Genomic DNA, 15,311 nt, shown 5'->3' with positions numbered 1-15,311 from the left:
AGTGCCACCACAAACAATATTTCTTCAGTAGAATGTTGGGAACCGAACTCACGTCCTTGTGCTGACCCAGCAACAAATTGAACAACTGAGCCAACTCCCCTGTCTCTACACTAAATATTATAAAAGTACAAGGGGCCTCAGCTTTCCCCCAATCAGATGTATAGCTTTCTGAGATGATCCCTGCCACCTCCACTCATCTGTGTGGCTGTAGTATTCAGAGAAGTGGACTATTCCTTTTCTTTGACTTTTAGGCATTTTCTTATCAAGTTCTCACACAGTCTGTAAATCTTAAAATTTTAATAGCAAAACTCCTTTATTCCAAAAACCTCTTACCAAACAGAGAAGGATTTACCTGTCTCACCTTCCTCTGTGTAATCACAGTTGATTCTTAATTATCAATTCAAAGGAGAAGGACCAAGTGCTCAGTTTGTCCAGGCCAGTGGCCTGCTACTTTCATTGCTACAACTTCCTTTGTGATATAAATCACAAAGCCTGGCGGTGTTATGTCCCTTGCTTCTTTTTTTTTTCAGATGGCTTTGGTACCTGCACAAGTCTCTGTGTGGTTCCATATACATTTTTGAATCATTTTTTGGTTCATTAAAGAGAAATATTGACGTTTGAATAGGGTTTTTATTGAATTTGGGTAGGATAGACACTTTAGCAATAGTGACTAATCAAATCCACAAGAAAGAGTTGGCCTTCTGTTTCGTTTTGTTTTCTTTTCTTTTTCACTCTGTTGCTGCTGTGTATCATGGTACATGTAAGTCACATGAAAAGGCCCCTGAAGTAGTCGAAGAAACACACAGTGTAGCTTTTAAAATGTATGGATATGGGGATAAATTATAGGCTTTTAGGTGACAGTAAATGAGCAAAGGGATCTAGGTTTATACCCCAACACCTACTTTGGATGCTGGGATGCTGCAAAGCTGGAGGAGAGATGCACATTGCATCGATTAAAGCATGAGGGGTATGTGGCACACTTCTAACTCTGTACGATAATTCTCTGAGTTACTTGGTATATGTATGTTATGAGTTTGCTTCATCTGTTGTCCGTCATTCATGGGCATGCTTAGCTTGACCACCACATTTCTATTTTATTTCACTGGAAAAAGAAAAGCTGGTGCCTTACAATTCTTTGACCTGGATTGCTTATATACAGAGGGGCTCAAGAAGTCTTCATTTCCTTCTTGACAAATGGATGGACTGATTGCAATGGATTAACTTAATATTTATTAAGAAAAGTGAGATAATGGTCACTTAGGAAGGCCTTGCAGAAATTTTACAGGTAAAAATAAAAATGAAGATGCAGAGCACAGACATGAAAATCCTCTGTGATAAATATGCTAAAACTATCACTAAATGTGTGACATTTTAGAAACTACTATTTACATTTTAGCACAAATCTTACATCTTATTTTACCTTTGTTTTAACTCAACCTGCTTTCACAACACATAGTAGGTATTGGGCAAATGTATATTTTAATAATGTTTTGCATGACAGAAAGTTGCAGCTTACAAAACTAGTTTGGCTATGGTGTGCACATTGAAAGCCATCATCCACATGAGACAATGATGGGCTTTGTCATTTTACTGTCCAAGAATCACAAGATTTTGTTTGCTATTCTTGTGATATATTTGTAGTTGGAGCCTCTCCCTTTATATACGAGCAATTCTGTCTCCATCTGCCAGTCATGCCATATGGGGGAGAGGCAGAGATACCGAGAAATTAATGAAGCAACTCATCTATTTTTTTTGGAAAAGCAAAATTATAGAAGAAAATCAAATCTGTTGAGATGCCCTTTCCAAAGAGCAATGGTTTTCATACTGTGTAAATATGAACATTCTGAAGAGAGAGAGAGAGAGAGAAAGAGAGAGCGAGAGAGAAAGAGAGAGAGAGAGAGAGAGAGAGAGAGAGAGAGAGAGAGGGAAGGAGGGAGGGAGGGAGGGAGGGAGGGAGAGGGAGAGAAGGAAATAAAGAAGAAAAGAAGGAAAGTGTAGGAAAGGAAGAGAGACAGGGAAACAAGACTGCTGGGGGATAAGATTGTCAAAGATTTGTAAAACACCCATTTCAGAAAACACAGGACATCAGCGTCTTTCTTGTGTCCATGGTAACACAATGGTAGTGAAGGACATTATCTCTTTCTGACCACAAGGGTGAAATTAACCACACTGGGGAGTGTGTAGTTCATTAGGAGAATTTTGTCCCCCAGGGTCTTATTCCGGGATGGGCTCAGGCACCATAGAATAAGGGTGATCTCTCTCTTAAAGAAAAGACCACCTGGAGAACAGAAGCTGTCCCTTGTCATTTACAGGAAGAAGGGAAAGGCAAATTCAGGAGAATAATACTTCTCAGAATAGCAAGACTGTGGAACAATGGACAAAATGGACAGGGGCAGATGTCAACCACTGAAAATAAAAGACAGCAAAGTTTCTCTGTGTTTTCAGCAAACAAGCATTGTCACACAATCCAGCATTACAACAAAACAAAACAAAACAAAGAAACAAAAAAAGAACAGAAATACATTCACATAAAATATAAAATGTTAATAATTCTTAAGATTGTATAAGTACTGATAATATTATAAATACATATATATAGTAAGAAAATATGCTTGAATAAAAAGATAAAACAGTCAATTTTTGTCACTGAAAGCAAGTATCAATAAAAGAATCATAAAGACCCTTTCAATAGAATTTTATATTCCCCCTCTTTAAAGAAAATTTTATGTACTTGAAGTTTAAAATTTAATTTTTAGTTCCTGTTTGTTCAATATTCATGTTCAGCACCTTTCTTACAACTGATATGTGGATCTGTAGTTGTCACCTAAGTGTTGCCTAGTCTCAACCTAAGTTTTAATTTCATTTAATTTTCAAGCTCCATATTTATCTGTTTCATTAAAAATATACCAGTCCAAAGAGTTTGTTTAGGTTCTTCAATTTGGCTTCTCTGAAAGATTGCAATGACTTGCTACGATAGTAATTTATTTAGGAGAATCTAGTAAGTCAAATCTGAGAAAGAACCAGAAGGCAAGGCATTGATCTGGGTTGCCCTGTGGGCCTCTTGCTCGATGCTTCTGGAACTGCTGTCCTGGTTTCTGACTCTCATAAGAGTAGGAATCACAGAGATCATTTTTTTTGCAACCTTTTCTTGCATCGTTTAGTCATTTGACCAAGAGACATTCTAAAATTAGGGTTATGCCTAAACTCCTATACTCATGTTTAAATACAGTTGACACTGATCTTCCATTGATGTCTGAACATATGAGGTACTTGAAATTGCTTCCTTTGTACGATTAGTCAAGAGAATGTTTGAGTATCCTCTTAACCAGGTGTACACTTGCCTGCTCCTGCACCCCTGAGGCAGTTTTCACAGACGTTTTGTGTTAGGTTAAGAAACTCAAAGTTCTGGCTGAAGAGCTTTGAGCACACTGGGCATATGTCACTTGAATGTCAAATCATTGGAAAGCCATCAGGTTTTCGCCACTCTCCCTTCCTGCCTTCTGCCATAGCAGTGTTGTAGGCCACATAGAACTCACACTGAAACCACTAAACAGTGATACTGGTAGCAGAGTATGAATTAAAATTGGCTACCATACAGAAAAGAAATGGGAATAGATGCTGATAGGAGTGTGAAGTGGGACAGCTACTATAGAAATCAGTATTAACATGTAGCTAGTCTATGCTATTTTGTCAGGTTTTCGTTCTTATATCATTCTCCATACTTTTTCTGACCTTTCAACCCCTATCACCAGACAGGAGAGTAAAAAGGATAAAAAGAAAAGGGCACATTATCATTACACTTCTTCTATGAATTAGGGGTGTTGAGTTCCTTGAGCCACCTTTGATCTTCACAGTCGGGATATCTAGTTTTTTCTTCTTTGTGCACAACTACGCAACAAACAACAACCGGCAGTAACCAACCCACAACCCACAACCCACAACCCAAAACCCACAACCCACAACCAACAACCAACAACCAACAACCCACAACCAACAACCCACAACCAACAACCAACAACCCACAACCCACAGCCCACAACCAACAACCAACCCACAACCAACAACCCACAACCCACAACCAACAACCAACAACCAACAACCAACAACCAACAACCAACCCACAACCAACAACCAACAACCAACAACCAACAACCCTCCTGACCTCTCAAAGCCCTAGCATTACATACTCTCTGAGAAGTCCCCAGAATTCCCAGCACCACACAAATCACAGAAACTATCTGATGCTGGCAAAATTATTCAAGAGTCAAATCACAGTCAGCTCCTGTGGACAATCTGAAGCAGCCTCGTATCCTGTACCAGGGATTAAAATGAAAACATGCTCTCATATTTTTGTGGTTTTAGAGAAACCAAAATGCCGAAATTATCACTACATACAGGTATACTAATGAAAGCTGGACATAGCATTAGATGTTCCCCAACACCAAAAGGTATATATGTCATACCCAAGATATGTGGATATTCATAGAGACAAATGAACTCACAAAATCTGCAACAAAATCAGTACAACTGGAAATTATTATAAAATAAGTCCATCTCAGAAAAAGATGTTTTGATGCTAAAATTGTGAACATTATATCTATCTCTAGATATTTGTTGATGAGGGAAATATCACAGTATTTTGGTCCTGTTTCTTCCTCCAGATAATCCCTCCATATCTGCTTGTGTCCCATGTATTTCATTACACTCATTTATTTATATATATATGTTCCTTAAGATATCTTTCTCCTCTTCTCTTTCTATCCCTCTCTCATATGTGTGTGTGTGTGTGTGTGTGTGTGTGTGTGTGTGTGTGTGTGTCCTATGTGTGATAACATAGAAGCGAGTAAGGGAGGGAGATGTATTAGAACAAAGTAAGATTTTCTCCCATCAACATATAGGCACACACACATACACATACACACATATGAAAACTCTACAGTGAAACCCATTACTCTATAAAATGACCTCAAATTGTAATTAATAAAGCTAGTGAACCATATAATACTTATATTTGAGCATCACTTAACATGTTTCAGATTGCTAAGCATATAAGAATGAAATTGAAATTATGGCAGAAGTAATGACATGAAGCCAGTGATAGTAATATGTTAACAGAGGTATTTCTTGACTTCTTGGGTTGATAAATGCCCCCAGCAGGTAAAGATTCTTGGGACCAACCGTCATGGAATAGGTCTCTTCCCTAGAACCCAGAGAGAACTGACTTGTATAAATTGTCCTCTGAACTTCACACTCTTGTGAGAAAATGAACATCTGCAAATAAGCAAAGTTTAAAATTGTTAAAATATTTTATCATTCCTATAACTCAAATGTTTAGTTTTAATTGTCAGCTTGACAGAAAATGAAAAGAGTCTCAATGAGGAATTGTCCGCATTCTATTTGCTTGTGTACCTGTCTCAGAAGAATCTTCATAATTAATTTGAGAAGATGTGACCACTGTGGGCATCACCATTCCCTAATAAAAAGTCCTAAACTGAATAAATGTAGAATAATCCATCTGAGTGCAAGCACAGAAACAGGTAGGCATCCATGAATTTATCCTTTCTGCCTTTCTCTCCAAAAATGATGTGACTAGTTGTCTTAGAATTTTTCTTTGACCACTTTCCCAATTATGGACTGTAATCTGGAATTATAACCTAATACAAAATCTTTTCTCTTCTAAATTACTTTAGTCAGATAATTTTTGCCACAGCAAGAGAAATTAAACTGCAACATTAGAGAGCACTGATCAGTTCAGAGATATTGCTCATCATTTGATTGTAGCCCTGTGATCTTGCCTAGTCAGTGACTGCTTCTCTCCATGAGAAAACAAGAAGATACCTCAGCCCTTGATGTCCTCCTCTTTAATCTACCACAGGTCTTCTGGTTGAAAAGAGGTATCTATAATGAAAATGCTAAGTGAGAAGCTTTAGTAATTCTCACTTCTTTGGGCCCCTTTGTTGTACTTTTACTTAACTTTACTTTTGTAATTCTATGTATTTTTCCCAGAAAAAGGGATCCTCAGGAATAAGTTCCACATCCCTTTTCAGTATTGGCCAGTTTCAGCTGTTCTCCTAAGATGTATTCTTGTTCTATTTTTATCAGTTATATTTCTCGCTATGCAAAAGTATCAAATAGCATCTCTCCACAGCATGGAGAATAGGCCTATATATTCTGACTTCTTGTGTTATAAGGCATGAGAAGTGAAGCCTGTGCCTGATTGATTACATCACTCCTATTCCTATCATCAATCTTTTATTAGCCCAATTTTGCTTGTGTGTATTCATATAAATATAAAAACACATTACCCCAAAAGTCCTTTAGACATAGAGAAGGCACATTTCAGACAGAAGGTATCTTAGTCCCTGTTCTATTGGTCTGAAGGGATACCATGACCAAGGCAACTCTTACAAAGGCTTTAAGTGAGGGTTTTCTTATTGTCTATGAGCCTATAGGGGTCATTCTCATGTAAACCACCTGAAAAGGCATTCAGCTTAATCGATACATTTATGAGTTATCAGTACAAGATGAGAAGACTAAAGTCTGGGAACATGGACTGTCAGTACAGGTCTCCTCATGAGGTCATACACTATGTTAAACACATTAGCTGCAGCTGTTTAACTTTGCATGTGAGGGCCTTTGAAGCTACAGCTCTGAGTTTCCTCAAATTGAAGAAAGATGGTACTTGGTTCCCTCTTGACCAAAATCCTTCTCTTAAAGGAAGGATGCTGTGGTTCTGTGCCTGCTGGGAAGCAGGAGAGGCAGAAGAGGGGAGGAGACGAGAGAGAGAGAGAGAGAGAGAGAGAGAGAGAGAGAGAGAGAGAGAGAGAGAGAGAGAGAGCGAGCAGTTAACTGCTGTGCATGCAGGGAGTGGAAGTGCCCTTTCCAGCATGATGATAAAGTGCTTCATTCCTTACTTAACTCTCATAATCACTCTTCTTCCTTATCTAAGGAACCACATTTTCACAAGTAAAATTCGAAAAGAAAAGTCAGTTTTTAGGTTTAGTTTTCTTCCTGTATATGTGTGGGAAGGTGTGTGTTTTTCTACTATAAATGGGGCTTTTAATCCCAAAGTTGGTGTCACTGATACAGAGTTGATACAGTTCCTTCCCACCAGTTTACCCAGTCACATTTTCATCTGAAAGTCTTACAGCAAAGAGTGGGTTTTTTTGTCTTGGTTTTGCCAATCTACAGAATATACTCTTCAACATGTTGTCTTGATATAGGGCAAAACATTTTCATAGAAATAATCAAGTGTTTTACAGGGTAACAGTTTGTTATTGAAATCCTTGCAAGGGCTAAGCAATGTATAGTGTAATTAAGTATAATAATTAAAAGTAATTAGAAGTAGTCCTCTTTCTTAACTAAAGGCAATTGAAATGAATACATGAGATCCATAGCTAACTGGGTGAACAAAGTATTTAATCAAATTGTAATTCCAAATAAGCGCAACACAGAAACAGTAAGAAAATGCAATCAAACCAGGCCCCTGTGCTGCCAGAATCAATCAAAGCCTGCACAAGGATAAGATAACTGAAGTAGAGAACAATGGAGACTGTCTTGACAAGCCTAAGTAGACAAATACAGATCAGTGAGAAAAGGAGCAGGAAAGCTACAAGAAGCCACGAAATGTGAGAGGGAAAGGCTATACAGAGCGTCAAGAAAACAGGGCTGGACGAATATGGCTTAAAAAGAGCTGGCGTTGACCAGGGTGCTAGGGATACCCACAAAATAAGTTCTGGGAGGGACAGCGCAGTTATCGCTTATTGAGTGTTGACTTTGGAGCTGTGTGAAAATAAAAGTGGCCCATTCAGTGTGTGTGGCTGGGAATACATCAGCAGGGGCTGCAAAGATGTACAAATGGTAAGAGTGTTTGTGATGTAACCATGAGAATGAGAGTTCACGCCTCAGCATAAATATAACATGCTGAAAGTCCAGTACATGCCTGTAGTCCCAGGTTTGAAGAGAAGAAAGACAGGCAAATCACAATGGGGGCTGCAGGATTCAGTGAGGAAAGAAACCAAAGGCCAAGTTCAGGGAGAGCCTGCCTGGTTCTGAGACAAGGAGTGGGGTGAGAGAAGACACCCAATGTACAAACCATGTACACCCAGAAAAATCGATAGCTTTTGAAAAGAGATTTCTGAAACTCAGAAAATGCGCTGGTAATGTTTTCCTCATGGGTGTGTTGTTTAAGGAAATCCCCCTATACTGTGACCTTGGAAACATAAAGAGAGGACACGGTGGGGTGTGCAAGAATGAGAGAGCAATTTGCTTTTATCCTATAGCAATGCACCACACACTGTGGCATGAAAACATGATTTGATTCCTCAGCCTTGGAGACCAAGGAGTCCAAAGTCAAATGCAGCCAGACTTTGCACCTGGTGAAGCCTTATGTCCGGGTTTATATAGCTATGTTATGGCAGAAGTCATCCCCAGAACTTCTCTTCTAAGAGAGTTCATCTCATTCATGAGCTTCTCTCCCTCATTGCCTAGTCACCTTCCAAGATTCTAACCTAAACTTTGGAGATTGGCTGTCAGTGTGTGTATGTGTGTTGGGGGGGGTCATCCAGTGGAAGTTTCTGTATATGTCATGTGATGCAGACTTATGTGTTTTCCTAAGACAGACTCCCATGGTGTTTCACTGACGCAAGACACATGGGAAGACACAGCTGTTTGGAGAAAGTATAAATAGGACTCAACACACTGCGATGGAGGGGCTTGCATAGTTAGCTTTGCAGCGCTTCATTGGCCTTACACCTTCGTCTTCACTGACACTCACTTCTTTGCGAAAGGCACTGCAGAGAACTTCTCCTGGCATCCCGGCTGGTCCTGGCTGCTCCCACTGACCCATTCTGATTTGGTGGAGGGCTGCCATTTTCTGCTAGACTGTGCCACTGCTGCTAATTTGTGTTTGGTATCCTGAGACTACTGAACTGGAAGGCTGGTATCTTGACAAGGAGCTTGGAATGGCCTCCAGGGAAATAATTCTAAACAGGTCCATGCCCCTTTTCCTATTTATCATCCTTTCTCTCTTACCTTTGGATGGTAGACTAGAAAGGGGTCAAAGCATTAAAAAGCCCTTATTCACAAAGTGGTTTTTAAGTCTTGTCGGGATGGGGAGCAAATATTCATCTACAAACAAATCAGCAACCACATGGAGAGAACAACTCCCATCAAAAGTGAAGATGGAGGACAGAGATGGAGCAGCAGGTAAAAGCACTGCTGCCCTTCCAAAGGACCCTTCTCAGTTGTGAGCACACACATCAGGTGCCCTACCACCATCTCTAACTTCAGTTCCATGGGATCTCAAGCTGGTAGCCTGCCCTCACATGGCATATAGTCAAACAGCATGCCCATCTACGTAAATGAAAATAGATCCTTAAAAGTGTAAAAAAAAATTAGGACTTTCAGAACACACAGCATGTGGTGTCCTAGAAACCATGGTTGAAAAGATGTCATTTTTCTTTGATGTGGCTTCCCATGCATTGTGTCTCCTCACCATGAACATATAGGCAGCAATACCCAGCCTCATTGAGTCAATAAATAAATACAAGAATAAAATTAGGGGGAAGGTTAAAATTGGCACTACTAACTGGGAGTTTGTCAAAGGAATGGGAGTGGTATATATGACCAAGATGCATTGTATACAAATACAGAAATCTAAAGAAAAATTTAAAATATCATTTTTAAACTAGAAGAATGGGCTGGAGAGATAGCTAGTGGTTAACACTGTTGCTCCAAGATATGAATATATTTCTCAATACCCACATGGTAGTTTATGATCATCCATAATTCTAGTTCCAGGGCCTTACCCATTTCTGACCTTTGCATGCACCAGGAATGCACACGGTGCACACAAACATGTGCGCAGGGCAAACATTCATTCACATAAATAAATACAAAGAAAAATAATAAACAGGAGAAATTTAGTCTCATCAAGTGCTTCCAAAAATTCCATAGAAATATGGCAAAGTCATTGGTAACTTTGTTGAAGGTATTTTCAAAACCTGCAATGCAATATGAGGAGGCAGAACTCTGAGTGTGTAGGATTGATAGACATCATTAGAGAGGAAGTGATTTTAAATAAGATTTGAATGGCTTGAGAATGCATACATTTAGCAAAAAGGGGATCATAAATAGCTGAAAGAAAAGCTGGTGTAGATAGATGAATTCACCGAAATGAGAAGGTTGATTTGATTATTTCAATGCTCACATTTATCCTAAAGAGGATGCTATCAGTAAGTAGCAAATAAGGAGCATTCTGGTATTGAGAGGATGGGAATAGGAAGACAGTAATATACATTCCCCAAGCATAAAGGTCTTACAGCCTCACTAAGGTGATTAAGCAAATAGACAGATGTCTAGAATGAAAGACTGGGTCAGATATATGCCATATGGCTGAGTGCTCAATGCTTCATGACTGACCTTTAATCTAATTTGCCTCTAGATTAGCAGAATTTGATGCATTGCCTGCTATTACCCTCCAATGGAAGGGTCATGGCAGAGAAAATGGTCAATGATAATAGAGAATACATGGTCCATTCTGCTGACCCCGTTCTGCACATTGGTGTATTATAGGCATTGGCAAAACCTTCAGGATGATGCGATAACCTCTTGGCAAATGACAAAAGCAAGCATACTGTGTGAGCATCAGGAAATCTCTTGACTCTGCTCATGGTTGACTATGTGGTAATTGAAGCTCAAGAGAGTCAAATATGGTGTCTTTACATAACTGACCTTATATGATAGATATGTGTGAAGAAATTATTTGATCTCTCTAACATTATTATTGTTGTTATGATATGACCCTCTGCTAAAAATATATTTTTGGCAGTGGTGTTTCTCAAAGAAAAGTGATATTCAGGTCAAATAATTGGGGACATTCTGAAGCAAAGATAATCTGACAAAAACCACCTACACATTCCTAATGCTGTCAGTCTCCACTCTCCCTCAGAAAGGTGTCTCTGTCCTAGGCCAGCATTTTTTTACATAAACCAAAAGAATACATTTCCTTTCTTAAGGGAAATGATTGTCTTCTTAAGTACTGCAAGGCAAAAAAAAAAAAGAAAAAAAAAAGAAAAATACAGACTCTTAGGAATGAATTGACATAATAATGAATAATGTTGATAACCTAGGAAAGAAAGATGTTCAGTTAATAAATGAGGCCTCATGAAGCTAAAGAGATTCTGTAAATCAAAGCACACCAACATTTTAGCAAAGCGGTAGTCTACAAAATGGAGAAAGATTTTCGACAATTATGCACACGTGTATAATTATACAAGTATACAATTATGTACAATATACATATACAGTTATATACAACACACATATACATCTGAACTATACAATTATATACATATCTGAGTGTTAGTATTTAAAATATATAAACTGAAAAAAAGCTGAACATCAGGGAAGTAAATAATCCAAATTTAAATTGGTACATAAAACTAAGAGTTCTCAAAAGATGAAACTCAAATGGCTGAGGAAAACTTTTTAAAAATATTCAAAATCTTTAGGCATCTGGGAAGTGCAAACATGCAAACTAGCCCTACCTTGAGATTTATTCTTTTAAGAAAATTGCCTGTATTTTTAAGTGTTTCATGTGGAACATGTGTCTGTGTGTGTGCACACATGTGTGTGTGTGCATGTGTGTATGTGTGAGTGAGACATGGCAACCATAGGGAAGTCAGAGCTTAACACCGAGGACTCAGTTCCTGCCTACTGTGTGGGCCCTGGGTTTCTTGAAACAGGTCTTCCTCTAGCTGGTAGGAGACTTTACCTGGAAAAGCATCTCACTGACCCTCAAGACTCACTCTGGATGAGAAACAAGTATGGGAGGTGGGAAACATTTTATTGAAAATACACCACAAGACTTAAGGCAGAAATAAAACACCAGGTAATTTCCAGAGAGTCATTTCCCAAAAGCTGTGATGTCCCTTAGTTCCTAAGGGTCACTTGCATGGACTGCTTTCTCTGGCACTCTGATGACCTGTGGACTTTGCATACTTACCAATGGAGAGCATCTAGAGAGTTATGTCCCCTGGGCTAGCTGGCTGGCCTCTTCGGTGAAGCACAAGTTACTGCCAAACAACTACTGTTAACCATTGACTTACCATAGCTGCATATGAGCTGCAACAAGAGCTGCGTGGCTGTGACAGTCCGTGTGAGCCAGAGTCTGGAGCATTTACCTCAGAGAAATTCCCTCTATCTTTGGGCCAAATCAACAGCAGACCTGGTTCATGCTTTATTCTCAGTATTGCTGTGCTCACAAACCAGGGATGCTGCAACCAGACAGGCTGAGATACTGTGATAGCAGCACTGCCATTTTTTACAAGACTTCCATTTACTTAATAGCTGTTATCTCCTAGGATCCACATGATTCTATGACACATAGCAGAAATTATTATTAGATCCAGGGAGATCAAGGACACCAAAAGAACACAACTCACAGGATTAACTAAGCCAAGGTTCTTGCGGGTTCACAGAGATTGAAATGGCAACCATGGACCCTACATGAGTCTTCCCTCTATCTCCTTGACATACATTATAGTTGTTAGCTTGGTGTTTTTGTCAAACTCCTAACTGTTAAGTAGGGTTGTCTCGGACTCTTTTGCCTGTACTTCTGACTCCTTTCCTCCTACTGTGTTACCTAATCAAGTTTTGATGTGATCATTTGTTCCTGGTCTTGGTCTTATTACATCTTATTATGCTGTGTTTGGTTGTTCTCACTGAGAGACCTTCTGTTCTCTGAAGAAAAATGGAGGAACAGTGCATATAGAGGAGATGGAATGTGTATATGGTAATGAGAAGGAGGATTAATTGAAATTGGGATGTATTGTATGAGAGAAGAATTTCCACACAAATGTAATTAACAGGTGACACTTAGTATAACACACTCTAAGCAAAACAGGAGCCCTGATACCTTCCAAGTAGTGGCTTAGTGGCCTTTGACTTGTCTTAACCACTGATCAAATACAGAAAAAATTATGGAAGATCCCCAGGTACACTGGTGAGAACACTCACAACTTTAATGTGTGCTTCGATCATTGCAAAGGAGGCTCGGATGGAAACTCCACTGGATAAAAGCTAGCCTGTCTACTACAGAGACTTTTAGATTGCATAACTGATGGGACAAAATATTTAACAATTAGAAAGAGAAGTCAGTTATTCTCTAAGCTTGTGGTATGGGAGGCCACAAAAAATGTCATATATGTATGATGCTCGCAAGTACTAGAGGCTCACACTGTGGGAGGAAAGAAGAATGATATGAAACACAAAGAACTTTAATCTTAATATGTTCCTTAAAATCTTTTCAGGTCCTAAATGAAGGGCGTCGTGTTGATATTTTGGAAATATCAGAGACATCAGAACTAGAGATGTGATATATGAGACAGATTTGAGATTCTTCAAAATGTGAACAGCGAGGAACAATGAGATCAACTGAAGACAGCCATGATGAGAGCACATACATACAGAAAAGGAATTCTGTAGAGTGTGTGCGTGGGTGCGTGCGTGTGTGGGTGCGTGCGTGCGTGCGTGTGTGTGTGTGTGTGTGTGTGTGTGTGTGTGTGTGTGTGTGATCTACTTTAGTATGAATCACTGGAGGCCTAGCGGGTAGAATGTTCTTTGTGCTTTTAGAATGTTCTTTGTCTTTTAGCTCGGAGTTCAATAGAAATGGTTAAGAATTCATTGGTTGTATATTATGAGATTCAACTATAAAATATAGAGTGGAAAAAGAGAAAAAAACATAGTCAATATCTATACTAAATGAATAAATTGTTCTTAATGCATCACATGAATGAGCCTTTCTGTCTTTGTTGATGTATGTCAAATAGTGCCTACAGACTTAACAAATGATTCTGTGAGTAGAGAAGCACTCTTCCCACTTCTATGGACTGACATTCAGGAAATGTTCACTTTGTGCAAAATACCATGATGTTTATGTTTCATTCCACATCTAAATCTTAAAATAAAACTAACTGATATAGATTACTATTTTGTTAAATATATAACATATACATATAACTTTCAAAAGTGAGTAGAAAATGGGAGTAACAGACATTTGTTCATTTGCTCATTTGCTGTGGAAGACAGTTCTGTGTGACTTTCTGTAGTCAACTCTATCTCCACAGAATGATTAAAAATACCAAATGAATTGCTTGTTACTAGTCTGCTAATTAGCAGGACGGTGGAACTCATTCTGTGGACTTAAATAGATAGCTAGCACATTGTGAAAGCAATAGCCTAATTTGATAACAATCTAGCATTGTAGCACACATGAAGAATTGCATTTGTAAAGCACTTCATTTTTATAGAATTATAATAGACTGATAAAATCAGAAAGCTTCTGAAATATTACTACTTTTAAAGTCTACGCTTATGGCTGGTAAAAATTAAAGAGAGATTTGAATGGTACCCCACCAAGTGATGTCACAATGACATCATTTGAGTTTATTGCCCTAGATCATGAAAGAATACTAAGCAAGAGATTTTGACATTTTTAATAGAATTTGGCAATAAGATAAAAATTACCAGAGAATATTGAAAGTAGCTTTACAACTTGTCATTGTTAGAGCCTATGAAAATCTGCAGTCTTTGGAAGAATTTTGTATGAAGTCATACAGTTTTGATCCCTCTTGGGCACATAGATACATAGTGACCCTTCGGAGTGCAAAGTCAATAGGATTTGAATTATGCTCGGTACCGGAAACACTAGGGAGTGTCTTCTCTCTGATCCGCAGCACGGTCATCACCAGACCTGCCTTGTGTGGAGCATGTCTTCCAAGTATGATCCCAAGATCCGTTAGTGATCACAACTCAACTGTCATCAGATGTGATTGAGCATTGTTTTATTATGATATTTTTTGTGAGATTTGGACGTGTAATATGTGTTAATAAATTCAACTTTTGCTTTCGCCTCCTCAAGTCTTTCACAGCCTTTTTGAAAGATGAGCGTATCAATGACAAATCTCTCTTCACAGTGCCTTTTATGGATTTCCTCCGCCCTGCGAGGCAAAAGGAAGTCAAATGTGATCGTTTTAGTGGACAAAGACTGGACAAATGGGTGTATAGATCAAACTAGATGCTTCCCAAATAGACATTCATAAGCAGAAAAAAGACAGAGCTTAGTCCATATAATATTACTACCTTTTAAGTAATATTCAATGCATATCATGCTAATATTTATGAGATTTTCATTGCAAAAATCCGAGACTCCTCCCACAATTCTGCTGCCATGTCAGACTTCTTGGAACTCAAGAGAAAAGAAGTCTCATCTACTTAGGCTGTTCAGCCAACGGTATTTTGTTATAGCA

The 15,311-nt window shown here is 38.7% G+C and overlaps 1 protein-coding gene across 3 annotated transcripts in view; it reads right to left on the bottom strand.

Annotated features, from left to right (window-relative positions):
- Positions 1-14,483: 14,483 nt before the first annotated feature.
- Positions 14,484-15,311, bottom strand: part of Lrriq3 (leucine-rich repeats and IQ motif containing 3) — a 92,526-nt gene continuing 91,698 nt past the window's right edge. For all 3 annotated transcript variants that reach the window (NM_001024307.1, XM_039102959.2, XM_063282409.1), the window contains one exon: positions 14,484-15,002. In NM_001024307.1, the coding sequence (NP_001019478.1) occupies positions 14,825-15,002 (178 nt within the window). In that variant the 3' untranslated portion in view covers positions 14,484-14,824. The remainder of the gene's footprint in view (positions 15,003-15,311) is intronic.

Source organism: Rattus norvegicus, chromosome 2 (genome assembly GCF_036323735.1).
Source record: "Rattus norvegicus strain BN/NHsdMcwi chromosome 2, GRCr8, whole genome shotgun sequence".
Lineage (NCBI taxonomy): Eukaryota > Metazoa > Chordata > Mammalia > Rodentia > Muridae > Rattus > Rattus norvegicus.
Note: the sequence above shows the minus strand (reverse complement) of the source record. Positions and strands in the feature narration are given on the sequence as shown.